General features: G+C 38.2%; 1 protein-coding gene across 3 annotated transcripts in view; it reads right to left on the reverse strand.

Moving 5' to 3' along the window:
• PCCA (propionyl-CoA carboxylase subunit alpha) overlaps nt 1-23,371 on the reverse strand; it is a 417,465-nt gene that overhangs the window by 225,641 nt on the left and 168,453 nt on the right. For all 3 annotated transcript variants that reach the window (XM_045009001.1, XM_045009013.1, XM_045009009.1), the window contains 3 exons: nt 21,406-21,508; nt 13,489-13,583; nt 8,749-8,899 (listed from right to left, as the gene is read on the reverse strand). In XM_045009001.1, the coding sequence (XP_044864936.1) occupies nt 8,749-8,899; nt 13,489-13,583; nt 21,406-21,508 (349 nt within the window). The remainder of the gene's footprint in view (nt 1-8,748; nt 8,900-13,488; nt 13,584-21,405; nt 21,509-23,371) is intronic.

Here is a 23,371-nt window from a genome sequence, read left to right on the forward strand (position 1 = left end):
ATGATCACATTCTTAAATATTCTTCATATCCAAATAACTAAAACTAATAAACTCATTTGTAGTTTGGAGAAAGGTCTTTGGTTTCTTTCTCAGGCTTATTCTCAATGCCAAAAAATAATTTCTTTTGTTTTCCATTCTTTGATATATTTTATTATAGGCACATGGTGGTATCATCTCTGAGGCCTTACAAGCTTACAGCTGTGCCGCTGCAAGAGAACTTGTGTAGCCACATTATGCCAACAGGAGAGAACTCTCCCACTGACATAATAAAACCACCTCAACGCACGGTGATAGCTATATCAGCAGGAGAGCGTCTCCCACCGACATAATGCTGTACACACCAGTGCTTATGTCACCAAAACTTATGTCACTCGGGAGTGGGTGGGGGTGTTTTTTTCACACCCGAGTGACAAAAGTTTTGCCAACGTAAGTGCTAGTGTAGACGTGGCCTGAGACATTATTCCGTGTATTGGCAGCTCTATTAATGGCATCCATCAGATTCAGTGACTTTGGAAATAATGCAGTCTCTTCTGTCAACAACAATTAGCACGCTTTTCTGTAGTTCTTTCTGAGAGTTTGAGCAGCATACAACCAGTGGCTATATAATGCAACTTCCATTACATGAGGCAAGAGCATTGCAAAATCTAGTTAACTGTTGTCGGCTGACCCTCTTGTGTGAAGATTTGTCTGGAAGCAAAATCACCTTTTCCTTCGGCTCAAACAGGCCTGGACAGCCGGCATAATTTTGTGAAGACTGGATTCTGGGAGGCTTAGGGGATTGGTAATGGGAGAAGAAACCTTTCACCTCTAGGTCAGTAGTTTAAATCCAGCCCAGGTTAGTAACAACTGAAAGCCTTTACCATCTGATGCCTGTTTGGTGGACTAAGTGAAATGAATGCAGCAATGCATCACTGCAACATTAAGAAACCTGAACAACATGCCTCAGCAAATTGCAGTTGTGATCATCTGAAATTTTACTTTGAGACACTTCACATTTCTTAATATTGCAGTCTTCTGATACAATGACAACCACCCCTTACCTCCCACTTCACCTCCCCCATAAAAAATAACAAACCAGCCAACAAAAACTATCACTTACTTTCTCAGGGATTTGCTACAAGTAGCAGAAAACACAACTTCTGGTTGTATCTATCTAGTTATTTACACTGAGTTCATTACAAGAGTTGGACAGAAACCAGTTTTCCCATCCCATGAAAACTGTCAAGGTTTCAAAATATTTTCCCATTCTGCATCAGGACAAAACTGAGACTTCTCAAAAATTTTCACAAAGGACAGACAGACAGACTAACCCACACCTGCATAGCTAACAGCCCACTGGTCAGGGCATTCACCTGCAACATGGGAGACTCAGGTTCAAGTACCTGCTCCGCCTGATGTTTTGGTAGATCTACTACCTAGATATGAAATTCAGGAATTCTGTTCTGTCAATTTTACTTTGCAAGGATATTTTCCCCATTACTGTGCTGTATAATGTGGAGCAGACAGGTCAAAAGCCATTTCCAGAACGCTTACATTCACAGACAGTGTTGAATTTTTCTTTTAAAAAACAAAAAAATAAAAGCCAGAATATAATTTTCGGACAGCAGCGCTTGGAAATCCAGAGTAGAGATTTGAATCTATGTCTACCACATCCCAGGTGAGTACTCTAAATCCTGGACTATTAGCTATGCTGGAAGGTATGCCTCCCTCTCTCTCTTTTCAACTGTCTTTATCAGGTCAGTATAAAAACAAGCAAACAAAATACAGATACATGTAAGGATGGACAAAATTCCTCAAATGTAAAATCACAGCTTTAAAGATTTGTACTGAGTGTTGACAGTAGCATGCCATACCAAAACTATAGCATGACATTTTCCAGAAATTGTTCATACTCTGACAAGAGTAACAAGAATTTTGCTGCTGGACAACACTTTTATACATGTTATGGACATATAGTAAACAATAATCTCAGGGCTCGCACGTTTAAGATATGATTGATCTGGAACAGGCTATAATGGAAATAAATGTGGAAACACTAACGCACACACAGATATGTAATTTTCTTCTAGTAAACCTGATACACTAATGCTCCCTTACTTCTATCTAACCACAAATCCTCTTTTTTCCTAAATAAGAAATTAAAATTGTGTGCTACAAAAATATTCAACAGAATTGTTACATGAGAAGATAACATAATGATCACTTCTCATGAGCTACATGCAATATTTTCCATCTCCTTCTGAGTCCGGTTTATACATATAACCTTTTAATACATATTATATTAATCAGACCTAGTTTAAAAAAAATCACAAAACTGTATGTATATGAGTGACATAGATTGGCCTAAATCCCTGGATTATACATACTAAATTGCTTAAGTAACTGTTGTCATATCTTGGGCAACCCCATAATATATTTTCCATAAATTAAGTGGTTATGGTTCTGAATTTGAAGTACTACGATTACTTTAACATTTTGAAACCTTCCTTTTGCCCTCATCAGATAATTTACATTAGAGGAAATTTAGTAACATTGTACACCTCTACATTACATATACGCCTTATTCACAAGCATTAGTGTCTCTAGATCTAAAGCCTAATAGAAATAATATTTCAACTGAAATGTTCCTAAAGCAAGAAAAACAATCATTTTGAATGCGTTTGTTAGAAAGAGAAATTTTGACACCGCTCTCAAGCTAGGAAGGTTATAGAGCTGAGATTCTGCTTTTAATTTATTTCAAAGCATGTTGAGGCTATTTTTGATTATGACTACTTTTTATTAACCAAATGACAACTAAGTAACACAAACCAATGCACTCCTCGAGTGGCTATAAAGGATCAAATATGTAACATCTGCTCTGCTCCTAACAGTGGTAACTCTGCCTGAAAGCTATTCCAAATGTGCAGTATATGACAATACACAGCAAGCTCACTTGTAACTGATATGGGAAGCATCTAAATCTGTATACTTTCTGCATGATAGCAAGAATGATTTATTCTCTAACAAAATTAGCTGATCTCAGATCCTCTTGTAGTCATCAGCATATGGCATGACAGTTAGATGTAAATTTTTTCTGCTGACAGCAAATAATAATTCACTTTCCCTGAACCACTGATTGAGAGTAAAACATCTGTAACGAAACAATTCATGTAAATTATAATAGAAATCATATAGCTGGTACACTGGTTTTCTGTCTCCCAACTTCATACTGTACTGCAACATTTAGCACAGAAATAAAAAAACATAAGCATCCTTTATTTGTGCTTATTTACAGGATTGTGTGGTAAAAAGGAATCTTCCCAAGGAATTGATCAAAAGATAGCACCGCCCCCAAAAATTATAAAACCACATGATAGGGTAAGACACACTGCAGATGTTTCTGAACTATGCTCAGCATGCATAAGGAAGGTAAGTAGGCAGCATGAAGAGTTTGGAACAGAGGAAAGGATCTGCCCTGATGTAGTTAACTGTATGTGAGTTTACACCAACCCACCCCAGAATAGCCAATAGCCTGGTGGTTAGGACACACACCTGGGATGTGAGACCCTGCTCTGTCCAGTTCAGAGTAAGCACATCCCAGGTGAGTGCCCTAATCACCAGGCTACTGCCTATTCAAATGTCTTCCTCAATCTCTCCTTCTGGAACTGTTCTGCTTTGTGTAAATAATTACAGTAACTATTCATTGGGCCAGAGAGAGAGAGACTGGGACTGATTCTGGGGTAAATGAAGGCTGTGACATAACTGCACATTTTATTTGGGATGAATTTTGAGGATGCTAAAAGGTATAGGGAATAATGCTTGAAGTGTGCCCAGTGGTAGGCTTGGCACACTTTTACCTATTAATAAACTGACCCTCAAGGAAGTTTCTCTAAATGCAGGGAGCTCTGCACAAACTAGCAGAAAGAGTACACTCACTAGCAATCCTGATTCATAAGCACTTACAAGCTACAAGAGGCAGAAGGCTGAAGCATGTACCAGTAAAAGTGAGTGCAAATACATGGACATCTGGAGACTCTCCTGGTTCTAAAGTTAAATTTGGAGATGGTTCATTAGAGTGTCTATGTTTGGCTTTTAATAGAAGGGAGCAAAAACTAGATGCTAGTTACATATCTGTTAGTGGAACTGAAACTCAAGTTTGAGAGCTGGGAAAAGTGACAGATCAACTGGGAAAGCTTGGAGAAGAAACAAAGAAAATTGCTACCCTCCATCCTCAAACTGAAATGCTAATTACAGATAATACAGAGCCAAGATAGATAGTAGAATTAGAGAATGTACATAAGTATTGTAATTTAAGGTTAGTAAATTTCTTAAGACTTGGAAAGAATGGGTCTACTATTAGAGGGGACCTCTCAAACTGCTTACACAATATTTGAAAGAAGTCTTTAAAAAGTTTCTAAAGATGGCATTCATTCCATTGTGATGGCTTTTTTCTTGCCAATTTGGAGATATCCACAACTGAATGAGTTTGATGCTGAGGAATTAGAAGATTTTTACCACCATATATTACAGCGCAAAACCAACAGACATACAATGTTTAAAAAAAAAAAAAAAAAGCTACAGACAGAATTGAGCACAAGGGTACTCTGGTCACATTTGTATTTCAGCTTAACACCTGAATAGATAATGAACATAGTGTCAAAGGAGGAAATTTAGGATCCTGCATCCCTGCTGGCATCAGGTTAGGATTGTATCATTTATGAATTTTCATAATCATAAAAAGATTTATCAGAAGCTTTATATGAAATGCTAGACAAACTGGGAATTATAAATGTACAGAATGTATATACAGAAGAAACAAGCATTTACTAGTACTTTAATGGCCAATAAATTGGTAACTTGTCTAGTGATTAATCCTTACCAATTCTCATCAAATCTGACATACAGCTAACCTGTGCCTGGTAGACATAGCCACAATAAGGGCAGTGCAGAGCTATTATACCATACCAGGGAAGGCACCAAAAAGCACTCCTTGTCCTGTAGGAGGATCGGTGTTATAGGGTGCAGCCTTCCCTCCAGTGCAGGCTGATGGAAGGGAAGATGGGTATATGGCCCTATAATGCTGGCAGATCAGGTGCTAGCTCATGTCAAGGCTCCTAGGCCCCAAGTGAACACTGATGAATGCATAGCTGGAAACCAGTCTGGCTTGCCTGTGTTTTAGTATTATTTAAATAGGTATTAGATTCATAAAAATGTGTTTAGACTTTATGAAATGCTTGTAGGATGCTGCATGTATTAATCTCATGCAACATCTGTACCCCATGTTATACGGTTATATTGAGGGTTTGCATTGTAAGCCTCTGTAGCTGTGTAACGCACCAAGCAGGAAAGAAGCATTAAATTAATGTAAAGGCTGGCTTCCTACAGAAGATGCTAGGTCCTGCACACAAGAAGGCCCTGTGAAGTCCCGGGGTGCACTCTGGGACTGTGGGACTGCTGTGCCCCCTTAATTCTCTCCAGCCTGGGCTGTCTTTCACAATGCCTTGCTAGTGACCAGCAGCAAACCCCTCCAGGTGCTGTTATCACTCAGCACAACCACATGTGGAGCCCCAGAGCCAGCAATGATTGCATGAATGCTCCCAGAGCCACTCATGAATCACACAGAGAAAGGCATCAAAGCCAAATCCCCCCAGCTCCCAGAACTATACTTCAGGAATATACTGTCTTGCACTGCTCAAGATGAGTAGTACTAATTTATTAACTGGTTTACCACTTCGTCAATAGAAAGTGAATATACACCAGCCTTTGCAAAACCTGAGCAGATTTGCCACACACTTCATACAAACTCACTGGTAAAGATAAACAGTTAAACAAATTTATTGACTATAAAAGATAGATTTTAAGTGATTTAAGTGATAGGCAAAAAATCAGCGTTAGTTACCAAAAGAAAATAAAATATAAGCATGCAGTCTAAACTCTCAACCCTATTAGGCTGGGCAACATCTAGATTAAGCCGTTTTCCTCACCCCACAGGATATTGCAGTCCACAGTATACAGATTTCATCCTTGAAATCTGGGCCAATCCCCTCAGTTGGAGTTTCAAAGTGTCCTTGTTGCTTGCCGCATAGGTGGGAGCAGGAGAAAGGCTCAGCATGTGGCTACTGTGTTCTGTTTTATAACCACAGGCCCACGTGCTTGGGAAGAACAAGTCCAGGCATGTCTGGGGGCATTGCTGAGTCCCCAGGCAAGGTTGAGCAATTCCCCTGGTGTGGCCTTATACAGGTGAGTCATTGAATTGTACTTCCCTTGCTGGACAATGGCTGATGATGGATCATTTGAAACCCCGCCCGGATGTTGGTTACTTTCCTTGCTGTTGCCTCTGGGGAGCTAATATCTGGCTGATTCCCCAGCTTACAGAATGTTTTAGTGACAACCATACAACACAATTCTCATAACTTCATATGCATTAATGATATACTTATATGGACAGAAAAATGACTTTCAGCAGATCATAACTTTTCCCCTGATTCCCCAATGAGTTTGTGCTTCTCAGGCCAGTTCCTCACGGCATCACTCACAGAATCAGCTTCACTGGCTGATCCCCAGGAGATCAAGATGGGGGAAATTGTCTTTAAATTGTCATGGCAGCACAGAATGTAACCTGTTACATTCCCCCCCACCCCGCATTACACAGCCCAGTGGGCATTTCCAATTCAAACTGCAGTGAAAGAGTTACACCGAAAGGCAAAATTCAATTATTTGTATCCCTAATTGCTTTCCATCTTTTACCATACAAGACATGCTTTATATGCAAGATCACAATTATATGAAAATGAGGAATATGGGGGTTACAGTACGCTCCCCCAAGGTATAGAATGTCACAGGCCCACTGAAACCAACTGAGCCATTGTGAAACATCAAAGGACAAAGACTCTGCTGACTGCTCCCTACCACGCCCATGAAGAGGAGACCTGCAGGTGGACTTGTCCCATCAGCTTGAATGCTGGGGGAAGGGAATAAAAATGCCTGACAAGAAGGAACTGACGATCTCTATGCTGCTTGAACTCTGATGGGCAAATATCTCTAAGCATAAGCAAGCGTTCCAGTGCTTGGCCTGGGTTAGCCCTAGAGAAATCATAGAGCTTGCATATTACAGCAGCTTCTATTACTTTCTGGGACCTAGACTGTATCTTGTGTGTGTGTGTATATGTCTATCTGCTTTAACCGTGTAAATAACTCATTTCTTTTCTTAGTTAATAAATCTTTAGTTAGTTTATTATAGGTTTGGATACAAGCATCGTCTTTGGTGTAGGAGCTAAGGTGCAGCTGACCTCGGGTAAGCGACTGCTCCTTTGGGACTGTGAGTAATCTGAATATTGTTGTGATTTTTGTTTTAAGGGACTATCTAACACAAAGGCAAGCTTGCCTGGGTGGTAAGATAAACCAGAGTACGCAAGGGGACTGTCTGTGACTCCATTGTTAAGCTATTATAGTGCCTGAGAAGCTCATGCTTGATACTTTGTTGGTGAAATCTAAGTAGAGAACTCTCAACCAATTTGGGGTTTCTGCCCTGCTTCTTCAGTCTGCCCTGAGGTTGATACTCATGCTCGTGAGCCACTCCAGACAGCTTGACAGGCCCCACTACCTCTTCTGTGACCCTCCCCAACCTAAGGGTGTGGGATCCCTGTGCTCCATTCTCTACAAGTGTGCCTGGCCCTTATACAGCTCGAGCATGGACGATGGAAGTAGGAGGAGCTCCTTTTACCCTCCCCGTCACTGCAGACCTGTATAAAGAAGCAGGTAGAATCTAGCCCAATTAGTGGGTTAAAAAGCTGCTGAAAACTGAACTAATTTTATTGTTCCTATTGCATCGTTTCACAGTTTGGTTCTTTTTAGACATAGAAAATGAACTGCTAATCTTTAACGCTTCGATATGGGGAAAGAGGGAGAAGAAAGGGGAGAATACTTTACTTGTTTACATGAGATTTGGCAAGTTATGTTGTCATATCTTTGAGAATGCTACACAGATTTTAAAGATATGCACCCTGTTTCCTTGTATAGCTATTATTGGTATGTTAAAGCAGCAGCAGAAGAAAGCTTATCAATAGTGAGGTTTTTTGACACTCTGGCTATTAAACAGGAACCTTTAATAAAAAATATAATTTTTTTAAAAGGGATTATTCCCAGCCATTTCTATTTCACATTATCAATTCCACAATTAAGTGCAAACACCAACTTGAAATCCACAGAGCTATCCTTTTTTAGTATTCTTGTACTGTATTCATGACTTAAAATAGTATTCAATGGATCAATGTTTTTATTTCTGACATCATTGTGTAGTTTAACCACCTTGCTGGTAAAACTCAACAAACTTTCACCAAAACATGAAAAATACATGGAAATTTCTGTTACCAAGAGGGAAAAGTATCAAAGCACAGTGACTAGCCACTTACTGTGAACTCACAGTAGCACTTAACTGTGACCTCTTGCAAGGTCTTTAGATCAAGTGTAACAAAGAGCAAAGCACTGAATGCTCATTTCTATGTGCTGTGCAAGGGCCCATTCCTGCAAAGATTTGTGCACACCAGCTTACTCATGTGAGTAGGACTATTAATGTCAGTGTAAAGTTACTCATATATGTAAATCCTTACAGGATATATATAATCCCTCCAAACGTAGAGCCTGATCCTGTAAGGATTTACATATACGAGTTACTTTACACTGATATTAATAGGCCTATATACACAAACACACACACACACAATTTTTAAAATAATCCTGTCTCTGAATCTGAACAGTTGTTTTTCTTACCTGAAGTCTAGTGTTCATTTCCAAAAAGTAGAAATTCTTCTTGGTGTCCACAAGGAATTCTACAGTTCCAGCAGAGGAATATTTTACTGCTTTGGCAAGAGCTACTGCTTGTTCTCCCATTGCTCTTCGTGTCTCAGGGTCCAGAAAAGTGCTACAAATGCAGAAAAAGTGCCTTTCTTTAGTTAGAAAAACATAATTTTATCCTTTTCTTAAGCTACATACAAAAGAGGGTAAAAAAAACGAAAAAACCATATGTAAATTAAAAAGGACATCACTTCTGGTCAATCAAATGCACTATATTATATCTCTACTGTTGAATAAACAAGTTAAGGGCTTATTTACACTGGGAGTTATTCTGGAAGAGCTTTTCCTGATTAACTCCCTGCATAGACACACTTATTATGGAATAAGAGTGCCTTATTCTGAATTAGTTTTAACCATACAGGGAGTTAATATTGTGCTTTAAATTCACACCCTATATTACTCCAAATTAATTTTCCTTAAAATTGCCAACAGACTACTAATTTCTGTACTTCCATCCATGCTCAGGTGGTTAGCACATCTTTAGAACTAAGAGATTATTTCATTCTAAATTCCTTTAAAAAATAAAGATTAAATGCAGCATTCAGCACTCTTGGTAACCTGTATTAATGCATTTCAGTATTAAGAGTATCTTCAAGACAAATTAAAGGAAAATGCTTTGAAGATATAAATTAAATCAATATACACATTGTATAACACTGAGATCTTTAAAATAATATACCCTAAAAGCCATCAGTTATTTGGAGAGCACATCTAAATTATTAAAAAACAACATTAAAGAAAATTCTGGACAATTATGAAGCCTGCAGACAATAGCTACACACTGGAAATATTAATGCCTAGATAAACTAGAGCAAACCCTATGGTTGTGGTTGTCTTGTTTTCCGCATCTGTTTGAAATACAATTAATGTGGCTGTTTCAAAGCTATGCACTCTGTAATCCAAGTTATGATAAACTTTGGAAGTTCATAAGGCCTGAATGAGAATCTGTACTGTGTTTTGTTTTTGTTTTCATTTGACTTTCTTGTATGCAGGCAAGGTTGTGATGAAAGAAAACTAGGACATGCACAATATTGACTCTGATAACCAATGACAGTTTACAGCTTCCACCTTCAGATCCTAAATCTCTCTCTCAACTTTACCCTTAAACTGCAAGTTTTAGTTTTGTGGCTTTCTGATTTTGATTCATTCCCTTCAACACAGCATGGTCACCATTCAGCGTTGTTCTTCTGCCCCAACGTGCAGCTCAGCTACTCCCCCAGGAGCCATTGTTAAGACTGGTCCCCAACAGTCAAGCTTCCTCACCCCAGGAAACTAAACACGTCACCTCCAATAGGCCACTGAATTTACAAACTCAAGAAAACATATATCCTGATGATTCCTCTCCACTACACAACAAGTTCAGATTTAGATTAACCTATCCAGCTAGGGAAACTCTTGTGGCCTTTACCAAAGCTAAGGAAAGTTTTTCTCTAGGAGATGCTGAACCTTGTACATGATCTTAAATGAAAGATCACATTTGTCCCTTACTAGAAACAACAGTAAGCAAAAATATGTATTACACCCTTGTTGCAATTTATTTTAGGAACATGTCAACTATAATCAAGCAAATAAAATAGAAAAAAAGATGATACAGAATCAGTTTTGGTCCACACCAGGCCACTTTTAAGAATGTTTTTGCTTTAAGTCGTTTTTAAGATCTTTGCTTATAGACAGTTGGATAAAAAAAAGGTGCATGATGCCTAGAAGGGGAAGTAGTCAGCCAATTCCAACACTGAGTTTTGTGCATCTGTGGCTTGTCTTACTGAATTAGGCCCCACCCCTGCAAAGAGAACCACACAGGAGGAACCCTGTAGTTGCTTGGAGCCCCAGTGAAGTCAATGGGATGCCACATGACCACACAGAACTGGCTAGACAGAGTCAAATGCTGGATCAGGGCCTTAGTTTACAGTATTTCCTATGACTTTTAATTGAAAGGAAAATGTTTAGAAGATGAATGATCAGCGAGTTTGTGCAAGAAAATGAGTTATATTGGACTCAAGCAAAAGAAAAGTGAAGTAAGATTTTGGACGAACCAGAGACAATGGGGAGACCATTCCTTTATAGGTAAAATGCTAGTTTGGCCTCAGTCCTTCGTAGAGTGGTAATATATGGGTTCTTATGGACAATAAACCAGAGACTTCTGGCATGTTAAAAGAAGCTCTCTAGATTTAGGGAAAAAAGACCCTCTTTGCTGGCTACATATAACAAAAGAATCTGAAAACAAAATGTCTGATTTCAGAAAAGGTATCAGTCTTTGCTCTAACACCTCTGATGAGATCACAGGAAACAAAGGGATGAGGAAAGCAATGAACACATCTTACCAGGGCATGGTTATGAACTGGTAATATAAAGAGATGGGGGTCTATTATTCTGATTCAGTAACAGAATAATGCATAGCAACAAGTTAAATAAAAAGCTATAATTCAATAAAGGGTCTTCTGTTGATGTCATCAATCATGGAGCACAGTTTGAATGGTTTATGAAGAGCAGTACATTTCTAATTTAGAATTATAGCCTTGGTATTCCTTTTCAAGAACAAGCATTATTATTTCTCATATGGATAAAAGGACAGTTACTTCCCTGTACTACAGTAATATCTTCCTGTATTTTCTAAATGTATGTCTGAGGTCTCTCTCTTTGCCTCCTGCTGCAGCAGAAGAATGGAACAGAAGTGTCACACTGCTAAACTTGATCTCTGCCATGTGGTTAAGCTTTATACACTAAAATGACTGGATTATCTCTGCAATCAGCTAGGTTAATTAACTGAGGTTTTCCTATTCCCTTCTGTGCCTTTACTTTTTATGTACATTGTTTCTCTCCCTTTTAAACAATTCACTCCCTCCTCTCAATACACCCTAAACAGCCCCTTTTCCAACCTAATCACATACCACTTAAAAATGAAACATTTTAAACTTGACTTCAACTCCTTCTCCACCTCATATACCTGTTACTCTCTGAACTAAATAGTTCCTCTGGCAGCATGAAGGCTGCAGAATAAAAAGACTTCACAAGATAAAAGCATCAAGAAGAGAAAATATGATCAGATGTGACATTTCAGTTATGAGACCTTCTTCAAGCTATTGTGCAGCCAATTAAAGACAATACAATTGACTTGTTTTATTGTTTCTACAGCCTCAGGGACAGACACATGGGCTAAATGTTACTCCCTATCCCAATAGCATTTCTGTTCATCAACGCAACTTTAATACAAAATATTCCTGCTCCCTTCATCCAGATATAAAGCCGATTACTTTTGAGAATTGAGGAGCATTGTTTCATCTGAAACATAGTTTTATGCCGCAGCTACACTAAAATGTCAATGAGAATTCCCTTCCTTGATGATGCCATGGAGTTTGGAAGTCACAGTAGAGTCATTTTTTAAATTTCAAGTTCAGTTTGTAACACACTACAGCAGTCTCCATGTTTCAAAATTATTGTTATTGTTATTTGTATTACCATAGCACCTAGTAGTCCTAGTCGTGGACTAGAACCCCACTGGATTACCATTCTGTCCTTAGCAGCTTCGCTACCATGTGATCCGAAGCAATCAAATTCCATGAGTGAAAGAAAGTCAGGTTCTTGAATGGGAGGCCTTTGAGGAACACACAGGTGTTGCAAGAAGTGACAATGATTAATCAAGGTAACACTTTTTCCTCTGAGTCTGTGTTCACTGGTGTATTATGTTATGTAATATCCTGCACTTAAAATTACTGTCTGTCAGATCAGATAGATACATATAGCATTTAGGACCTTGATTTTGTAAGTGATGGGTAGAGTTGGTTCTACAGCCATAATCAAATTTTAACTCAAGTAACTTAAAATGATCCTAAATGCCCATTGGATGTGGTCATCACACCCTAAATTGTTGTACAATGTTGTTCTGCACTACTGAACAATTGCAAGTTCAGACCTAAACGTGGTTGCATTTAATAGATAATTAAATGCAGTTTGGGGCATCCTCCTGATTTTGAATAATCCAGGTTTTTCCACTTTCTCCCCCCACGCCCCCCACCCCTCCAATATTCTTTCTAGTGAACACCTTTGCAGCATGTTATAAGATGGTGTATTAGAGAGCTTTTAGACCCAATCCTGTTAAGAGCTAATGTGCCTCAACTCTTACTACAATCAATGGAGTTAAGACATTGAGCAGCTGAAGGTACTGGACTCCTAATTATTACAGGTCATTAATTTGATTGGGACTTGCTATGGAGTGAGGTACTACTCAACACTTGAGTACCAGGGCAAGATTCTGCCATCCTATCAATTAACGTAGCAATCAAACATCTTCAGGAACAGTGAGTTTGAGACTTCATTTGGCTTGTGTACTCACTGGTAGGAGGCTATCACAAAAGGAGAAAATATCTGTGTGTATGTCTAAAATACTTGACCAGTACTCTTAGTATCTATTTTATACAAGATTATGAATAAAAACTGTAATAACTTGACATAGAATGAACATTGTGAAGCTAGATCAGAATATTGCGATGCAAAATTCTGAATCAGAATTACATTAGTTACTTAAACATTACTACTTGTGTTTACGGTGTTTTTGATGGACTAAAAATTGTTCGGATCTGTACAGTATGTAAAAATAGCAGCTTTCCAAAGCGTAATCAATGCTCATAAAAACGTACATGGAGAGAAGTTTATACTCACCTTGGTGCCTCTTCCACAACCTTTTGATTTCTTCTTTGAATGGAGCACTCTCTTTCATTCAGCCACAAAGCATTGTCATGCTTATCTGCCAAAACCTAGTAGAATATGTTGCTATTAACAAAGGAGTGCATATATCTGGCCTTTTTATATCCCACTATCAGATACCTGTGCTTTTATCTGTGTGCCATAGATTTCATTACATAGAGTTCAAATGTAAATGTTTCACCAAATTAAGCATAAAAAAGAAGCACTCTAGCAAAGCATGCTGAAAACGGAAATGAACATTTCCTTTCTAGAAAATTAGCTGTATTATACATATGGGGAGAATATTATTTCAAACTCTAAACACAGTAACTATCTTTTTTCTAAAATCTCTACTACTTATTTTTTTTAAATTATATTTATGAAGGATATGTGGGGGGAAGCTCCAATCATTTCAAACATTGTAAGAAATACAAAAATGAAGTTCATTAAATAAAAGAAACTGAAAATCAATGGATGGAGACAAAATTATATTGTCAGCTCCTAAAATAGTATTGCGAACATAAGTATACTGTTAACAATAGCCTGTATCAACAAAAGGGAGTAAAATCTCAAAAGATGTCAAATTTAGCTATTGATCTATGGATAAAAAGCTTTCAGAAACAGTTACTGATGGAGCCTACTCAATGGGTTAATCATAATACAGTGCCCCTCAAATGGCAGACAAGTGTTCAGAAACATCGTAACAACAAGGAGTCCGGTGGCACCTTAAAGACTAACATATTTATTTGGGCATAAGCTTTTGTGGGTTAAAAAAACAACAACGTGGTCTCTTGGCAAAAGCGAGGGGGAAAGAATGAGATTTGCAATGTAACACCCAGATTTCTCCAACAATTCAGATGAAAATTTAACTGGTCATGTCAAGGAGCCTTCCCAAGCAGCTGAAGCTACTGCAGTCCCTGCAACCTTAGTATATTGAAGAGCAAGGCATAGGATGAAGAGTCTGAGTCCCATCTAGGGAGGTGGTGGAATCTCCTTCCTTAGAGGTTTTTAAGGTCAGGCTTGGCAAAGCCCTGGCTGGGATGATTTAGTTGGGTTTGGTCCTGCTTTGAGCAGGGGGTTGGACTAGATGACCTCCTGAGGTCCCTTCCAACCCTGAGATTCTATGATTCTATGATTCATTTCACACGTCCAGACTGGAGAAGCGTACAGGCCAGCAGGATAGGACTGTCAATTGATCATGAGCTTTTCAAACTGTCAGAAGAAAGGAAAATATAGGCAATCCTAGTCTGAGCCCAATCCTCTCGTTCATACTCAGGCCATCCTCACTCCTCAATGATTCCTTTGGCTTTTCCCAACTTTATATCTTATTTCATGCTGCTCCCTATTCTTGGAGCAATTCCCCCCTTTTCATGTACTAAGCATACTTTCCTCTCCTACAAACCTTTTTCCACTAGCCTTCCCGCTCTGATTTACAATTGTCTGTGCCAGTCCTCATGCCCCATCCTTTAAAAGTGCAGTTCTGAACTCAAAATTGACTAGATAAAAATAGTACCATCTTACTCAAAAACCTGTGTGAACTCATCCCATTCTGCTTACTTTAGCAAAACAAAGTTTTGACAACTTGTTCCTTTTAGTACCACAGAGTAAACAGACCTGAGAGTGAACTAGATTCCATTACAGCTCATGCATCAACACAAAATGGTTAACTAATGTGGAAATAACCCAGGCAAATGAGACAAAAGTCTGAGTTTTGATTTCAGTGGGACTACTTATGTGTTTAAAGTTAATCTTATGTTAAAGTGCGTTGCTGGATCATGGCCAGATCAGCTACTTGCAGCATCAAACTCTACTTTTTCATAGGAATCCTTAGGGGATAGAGGTGAGGCTGGAGCATAATTTGTCCCCACTTAACCTGTGGAACTTGAGGGATCCACAGGAGAAATCCGCATAGGTGCCTCTTGCTTTTGTGCTGGTGCGTGATCCCACCACTTCCCAAAGCCCTGGAGAGCACAAATGCTGCTAGAGCAGGGGTAGGCAACCTATGGCACACGTACCGATGGCGGCACGCAAGCTGATTTTCAGTGGCACTCACCCTGCCCGGGTCCTGGCCACTGCTCTGGGGGCTCTGCATTTTAATTTAATTTTAAATGAAGCTTCTTAAACATTTTTAAAACCTTATTTACTTTACATACAACAATAGTTTAGTTATATATTATAGACTTATAGAAAGAGACCTTCTAAAAAGGTTAAAATGCATTACTGGCACGCGAAACCTTAAATTAGAGTGAATAAATGAAGATTCAGCGCACCACTTCTAAAAGGTTGCCGACCCCTGTGCTAGAGCATTGCTGTAAAGGTGTATTATAATGCATTACTAATTCATTGGAGTTTCCTAAGTATAGCTGGTCCCTGAATCTCCCAAAAGGAAGGTTTTGAAGCACATTTCAGGAAACAGAGCAACACAGCATAGCTTCAGGGTGTATTAACTTGTGCTGGAGCAGAGGAATGGAGAATCCAACAGAGCATAGCCTATCTCCTCATTCCAGTCCTGCAGAAACTGAACTCCATGGAGTCGCAGTAGAGAAGTGTCTTTAGAGAAGGGGAGTAATAATAAATAATTATTATTAATTATTTATTATTAAATTATTATTTATTATTAATAATTAGTATTATTATTAAATAAATAATTAATGATTATAAATATAATTAATAAATAAATAATAATAAAACCCAAAGGAAAGGCATGCTCGCTTGTGTAGAATTGCTCTTCTGGAACAACAGCTGCTTCATTGCCCTGCTTTTCTATGACCAGACCCTCTTATTAGGACTTTTCCATTTAAACAGTTTTTCAATAGAAAATTGGGGGTGAAAGTAACTAAACAAAGCTTTTCATGAAAAAAGTGTCTGCTTGCCACAGAAAAATTCAAGTTTTAATTGAAAAAAAAGCTTTGACAAAAAGTAGAAATTGTCAATGGTAACCTGACAAATTTATTTCCCCCTATTTATATAAACATTTTCCAGGGGGAGAGAGGGGAGAATCATCTGATCAGCTCTCCCTTATCTCCTTCTTAGTTAGGAAACCCACCTTCACTCCTCCCACTCCTTTCCCCAGTTCTGAGGTACCTATAGTCTCTAGGGAAAGTGCTTGTATCATTACTCACGTTTGCAATCTGCTTCTTAAAACTATTATTTTGCCACTATCAACAAACTTGGCTTAAAAGAAGCAGCTATGAGTACTTAACACATAGGATTACGACGTTGCTTTTAACAATCTAGCTCAATAGTGTAAGCAAAGGAACATCCCGGGTTGGGTCTTTATCTAGAGACCACTACCCATATTATTTTTAAAAACAAAACAAAAATAATTAATAAAAGCATTATTATATATAATTATTTTCAGAAGAGGTTTCATTGCCAAAATGCATTTACAGAAAGTGGGAATAACAATCTTCAATTACTACTGGAGTGAACTGAAATTCCCATCTACCTCTAATTAAAAATAGTGTTCCATCTACAGTATTTTTTCCTAATTAGTGGTGATAAAAGCAAGATATTAAAAAAATTACTAAAGAAAATGGTCAGTTTTGTGAAGTTCCAAGATTAACTAATTAGTGGTATTTATGACTGACACCTCATTACACTAAATAATAAAACAACATTTATTGCACTCTTTCCTATTTGAATTCAGCCAAATGCCATTTTCAGTTGCAGCATTTGGTATTTAACCAAATACCTTGCAATTAGACATTCAGTTTACTTTTACTTTAAACTGAGATCCTTCATGTCAGATATTCAAGGAGAACAAGACTCCAAAAATCAGTTCAAGCCATGAAGTCTATTTGGACTCTTTTTTCCTGTTAATTGTTTTTGCCTTTTCTTATGTTTTACAAGTGTTTGTTTTATTCCTCAGCACAGGAAGCCCTTACATTTTTAAGTACGCAGGGTTTTGGAGCTGTGCAAGAATGTTAAAAAAAACTCTGTTTAAAAGCTACTGCTAAATTAATAAATATTTGGCATCTGTTTTCAAAGTGTTTGTATGTTTAGCAGTCTGAACATGAATCAAGGTCAATCTCCTAAACTTGATTAGGATATGTAGCTAAAATGATATACTGGATTGTTGTAAAGGTGTATTATAATGCATTACAAGGATAAAATATGAATTATTATTCTTATTTCAAATCTATAAATTATAAAAATCAATGATATCTTGTTTGATCTTTGATATTATTTGATTTATAGTATCACATTGTTCTAAAATGTGAAATATCCGAACATTTTTGAAAGGTAAAGCAAAAAACATCAGTCAGGCAGGATTATTTAATAAGGAGTGAATAAAGGTAGATTACAAAATTAAGTACCAATATAAGAAAGCACTTGAGCACACATTTAACTTTAAGCATATATTAAATCCCATTAACTTTCAGAGTTTTCCTGAACTGGGGGTCTTAAAAATCAATTTAATTTCTGAATCCATTTTTAGACTTCTTAAATAGCCTACCATCCCCACTTCACGTGCAAGTTTCACTGTGCATTTTATAGTACTTTTGATCCAACTCTGTATCTACTGAAATAGAAGAAAATTTTGCAACTGACTCAGTTGGGTGGTTCTGCTTACTTGTTTGATGAGGTGGAAGAGAAATAAGGGAAAGATTTACCATTTTTTAATTTTTATAAAAAATAATTTGACAGCCAACATTACCTCTGTTGAGGAACAGATTACTTTAAGGCCCCAAGCCTACAACCACACATGCATGTGCTTAATTTTAAACATGTGAGGAGTCTCTTTGATACTATTTAATATTGATCTTTTATGTTTATAAAACATATTTGATAGCTGACACTTTTTTAATGTTGGTATCTTTCCAGAAACCAAAGAGATGGTATTTGGTGTCACAACGGAAGAATAGGAGTCTACAGTTTCAAAAGTGAATAGTAGTTTGGGGTGTCAAATTTGAGTCCTATCAAAAGGCCCAGATTTTCAGATGCTGGATGTTCAACACCTTATGAAAAATCAGGCCTTTTAAGTATTTAAAGTCAAGCCCCACAAAAAGCTGGGGGACCCAAAAACCAATAGTCACTGTTGAAAATTTGGGCCAAAAGCACTATTTGTTTGAACTCTAATGTGTTCTCTGAAATTTACTGGCTCAGATTGTACCAGCCCCTGGTCACTCAAAAACCAGAATATAGTTTTGGGCTTAACCTTCACCCTTAGTAGATTCAATATTTGCTCATTTTTCTGATGCCATATCAAGTCTGTGTTTAGGCAAATTTTTAAGCTAAAAAACAAAAATCAGATAATACTACGCCTGTGGACATATTTGGCAGCATTAAAGGGGTTAATTTGTTTTTTCCTCTTACTTAGCAGTCTACACAATCAGCAGGGTTTTTTATATTAAATTATTGAACTGCTGTCAAAGTATCTCAAGGTCTCAGTGAAAAAAAAAATCATGACAAATTATAAGGAATTTGTATTTTGGACTGGAAAAACAAATGAAACTTCTGTTAAGGAAATCGACACACACATTATAGATTTCTTGTCAAAAGAGATTCATTCAGGGTTGCATCCACAATTAAGTTCCATAGATAAGATGGGAAAGAATACATTCAAAATATTAAACAGGTAAAACTTTTTACCAAAATCTGTATGCCTAAATATAGTCCTGTTTGGTATCAATAAATCTGGTTTTAATTTATATGATACCCACTGATGCACACACACTAAAGAAAGATGTCAAGTAAGTTGTTCACTCTAGTCTAATAGCACTTGCTTGGGCTTCAGAACTTTGATTTTTCAAAATTCTGACAGGCAAAAAACTCACATTAAGAAGTAGGAGTTGGATTGTAATTAGTTATAAATATATTTGAAAAATCTTTATTCACATCACTTTACCTAGAGTCTTAAGACAACAGTAAAAGAAACCTCAGAATCCCTTTCAGGTTTGTTAGAGTTGTATGCAAAACTCTGACTTGACTCTTTAAATAACGTATTCTATGCCCAGTATTTTGCACTTTGAAATAATAAATCCACATAATTATTTAGCCTGAGGCACATTTTATGACTAAATCCAAACATAAGCATGATATAATAAATACTCCCCCCCCATAAGATCTGCAGGAAAGTTCTAGGGCATAGTTTTATATGGATATCTTTCTGCTTCCATATGAAATAGGATGCAATATAAATCAACACTGTCAGAACAACCACTGTACTTGTCTTTTATTGAAACAAATATTGAAGAATGCGTTAAAATGTAAAGAAATTCCCTTCAAAAAATCTAAAGGTTATTCTTCTAAAAAAGATTTTAAATGATTTAAATAATTATTTAAAAGTTCCCCAAATTATGTGCAATTGATAAGTCTAATAATGGTATAATTTTTTGCTTTGAATTCAATGTAAATATGACTCAGATATTGGTTACATATATGAATCAAGCACAGTATATTATACACCCACTAATGGCAAAGATTAAAAAATTCTTTAATGTACATAATAAAATGTTAGCATAATTTTGAAGTATAATAGTGATGATGTAGCTGAGATGGCACTTCTGCTCAAACTCTATTTTTAATCATTTATATCTTATTTCAAAGAAGTATTTGGGGCTGCAAATTTCTTGTTCTTGGCTAAAAGTCCAAAGGAAATTGTCTTGGAAAATGTAATATTTTGCTACATTATTCTTCTAATGCATGAGCATTAGAAGAGATTTGTTTCCATTAGTTAAGACATCTTTAAATGTATTTATTTTCAAAACAGAGGCTTGTTTTAAATTTTCAGATTTGGTCAATTCTTGTAAAAGGACTAGTGTCTCTGGCATGAACAAAATTTATCTTCAAGCCTGAAAAGAGCTGCTTGTAACACAAAGGGCATTTGGAGTAGTTCCATTTGCTTCAGTGGAGCTATGCCAAATTATACCAACTGCAGGTCTGGCCCAAGATCAAAATTAATCTTCTTTTGTAACTAAGCTATCCAAGTAAAAAGCAGCCGTATATTGTGAACTGTGAGGCAACACCTACACACACCTTAAGTGGTTCAACTGACTTCACAGCAACTACAAATGTGTAGTTCAAATTATATGCATCATCAGTCATGAGAACCTGTCAATGACTTTCGTTTGATTTTCCTGTATTATGTCCCATGTATCTGAAGGAATTAAGCAATCCCCTCTCGACAAATAAGAAAATGTTAAATGTGCTCTGGAGGAAGTTGGCTCTAGACCACCTTAGCTTGAAGAATGCTTCAACAGTGGGAAGTGGAAGTGAAAAACAAATGAGAAAATCTGGGGCAGGCAGATCTTTGAGGTTCAGACAGATGCATGGATACCATTCCTCCCATTTTCCTGGAACATAGAGGGGAATAGGAGCGAAAATGTTATTTTGTTATCTGAAGTATATTAATAGATTAATCCATGCTAATGGAAAGAAGGGTAAAATATAGCTCCTAGCAAAGCCCGCCCCCATCAATTAGAACAAGTAGCACTGCATCAAATAGCCTCACTCAGGGTTTCTTCCAGATCAGGGGAGTTTAAAGTTGTGATGGATACTCTGTAGGAACACTGCTGCAGGAAGCAGCTGAAGGGATATGCTAGATCAGCACATCACATAGCAACCATGGTCACAAACGCCTTCCCCATTAGCCAGCACCACCCGCTTTTTGGGTTGCAATGGACCCATCTGGACTATCTAGCAGAAGAGATGATGCAGTGGAAGAAAAGAGGTTGCAAGACTTTCCACCTCCAGAATCTACCATGAAAGAAGCTTAAGAGGACAGCTGAATCCAAGTCACTGTCTCTGAGTAACAGAATACAGTTTGATATCCACATTAATGTCTTTAAAGCTATAATAAATCTGACCATGCTTACCATTATAGTGCATGTTTGACCATCTCAAAGTTTGATCATTTCAAATTTTATTTCAAATGGAAAAAATACAAACCTGGATTTCTATGTGGCGAGGGTTATCAATAAATTTTTCTATCAATAGTCGATCATCACCAAAACTTGAAGCAGCTTCTTGAGATGAAAATCTAAAGCCTTCCCTTTAAAAAAAAATAAACAAAAAAGCAAGGCTGACAATAAAGAAAATTAATCCTTTTACAGTCTGATTCAGTTTCCACTTAAGTTAGTGGGAGTTTTGGTATTCACTTAAATCAGACTACCATTTGTTAATCTATATATCACCAAAAAGACTCAATTCACTAAGTGTACATTCATTTTTTTAAACAGAATGCAAAAATAAGAGCTTTCTTGGATAGGCAAAAGGAAAGTAAAAGTTCATTAATTTCCCCCTCAAAGAACAAAGGGAACTCTGAAGAGTTTAAATGTTTGAGCATTTTTAAAACAACTGGACAACTCTGCACAAGTTACGTATTTTCCATGAGAAAAAATTGTACAATTCCAAAAACAATTATGTAATATAAAATTTACATCTTGGATGGGTCCATCATTAATTTTTAGGAATTGCAGCATCTGAATAACTCAATGACGGCAGAGCCAAAGGTTAGTTATACAAAAATTAAATGAAAGAACAAATCTTGGATGCTGTACTCAGGGCTGGTGCAAGGATGTTTCGCGCCCTAGGCGAAACTTCCACCTTGCGCCCTCCCCCGTTCCCCGAGCCCCCACCCTGAGGCGCCCCCTTCCCCCCCGCGGCAGCTCCCCCACTCCTCCCTAAGGTGCCTCCCCCCGCAGCAGCTCCCCTCCCCACCCCGCTCTGAGGCACCCCCCCATGCTCCAGCTCACCCCTGCTCCGCCTCCACCCCAAGCACGCTGTCGCCCCTTCACTTCTCCCGCCTCCCAGGCTTGCAGCGCCAATCAGCTTAGGTGCCGCAAGCCTGGGAGGCGGGAGAAGTGAAGCGGCAACCGCGTGCTCGGAGAGGAGGCGGAGCAGGGGTGAGCTGGGGCGGGGAGTTCCCCTGCGTGCCACTCCCCCCCCTTACTTGCTTCAGGCGGCCCTCCCCGCACCCCCCTGCCCCAGCTCCCTCCACCGAAATGCAGGCGGTGACCGGGGCAGCCGAAGACCCGTCCGCCACGGTCGCTGCCGAAGAAAATGCCGCCCCTCAAATCCTAGTGCCCTAGGCGACCGCCTAGGTCGCCTAATAGGTTGCACCGGCCCTGGCTGTACTATGTAAATTCAGTTGTTCCACACATTACTAAATGCACAATTTTTTTAAACACAATACTTAGCTATAGTCATAAGTTTTTTTCATAATGTATGGTAGAACTCAGCCTTACATTGCATGCACCAAGCCCCTTAGTATGATTTTCCCTCCTGCCTTTATTTACTTTCACCTACATAACAATTTAATTTTTTATTTGTTTGATTAGTGAGATACTGAACGTGTTGGTTTCACTTTTCCTGAGCAGTTACTACTGCGGCACATGACTAGTGAAATACAAATTTAAGTACAATTTCCACTGGGTAAAGTTGACACATGGTGAATAGGGCCCAAAGGCTGCATGGTGGACTCTGCAACCCCTTCACACAGCAGACAGAGGTTCTGTGCTGGCCCCAGAGACAGGCCACTTCACAGAGGAGGTGGGGGGGGGGCGAACCACTGTATCTTCAGCTGCAGGAAAGCAGACATCCTAACACCACACGTAGGAGGTGCAGAGTGGTAGCAGTCACTGTTTTAGCCTATAAAATGGAACAATAGCCGTGGAAGGGCTGTGACGCACTTGCCTATTAGTTGGAGGTAGCTGTGAATTTCTTCTCTCCCAAACTCAGTGCAGTGTCCTAAACAAAGCCTTCCTGACAGTTTTTTGTAGGATGGATGAATGTGGCCCTTTTCTGAGTATTATGTTTAAAGGTACCTCTATCATCCTCTTAAACATACACATTTAGATAATGGTTGTTTTATAATTTAAAGAGATTTGAATTTGTTTAGCACTCAGTTGTTCCC

The sequence above is a fragment of the Mauremys mutica genome, chromosome 1, assembly GCF_020497125.1.
Source record: "Mauremys mutica isolate MM-2020 ecotype Southern chromosome 1, ASM2049712v1, whole genome shotgun sequence".
NCBI classification, from domain to species: Eukaryota; Metazoa; Chordata; order Testudines; family Geoemydidae; genus Mauremys; species Mauremys mutica.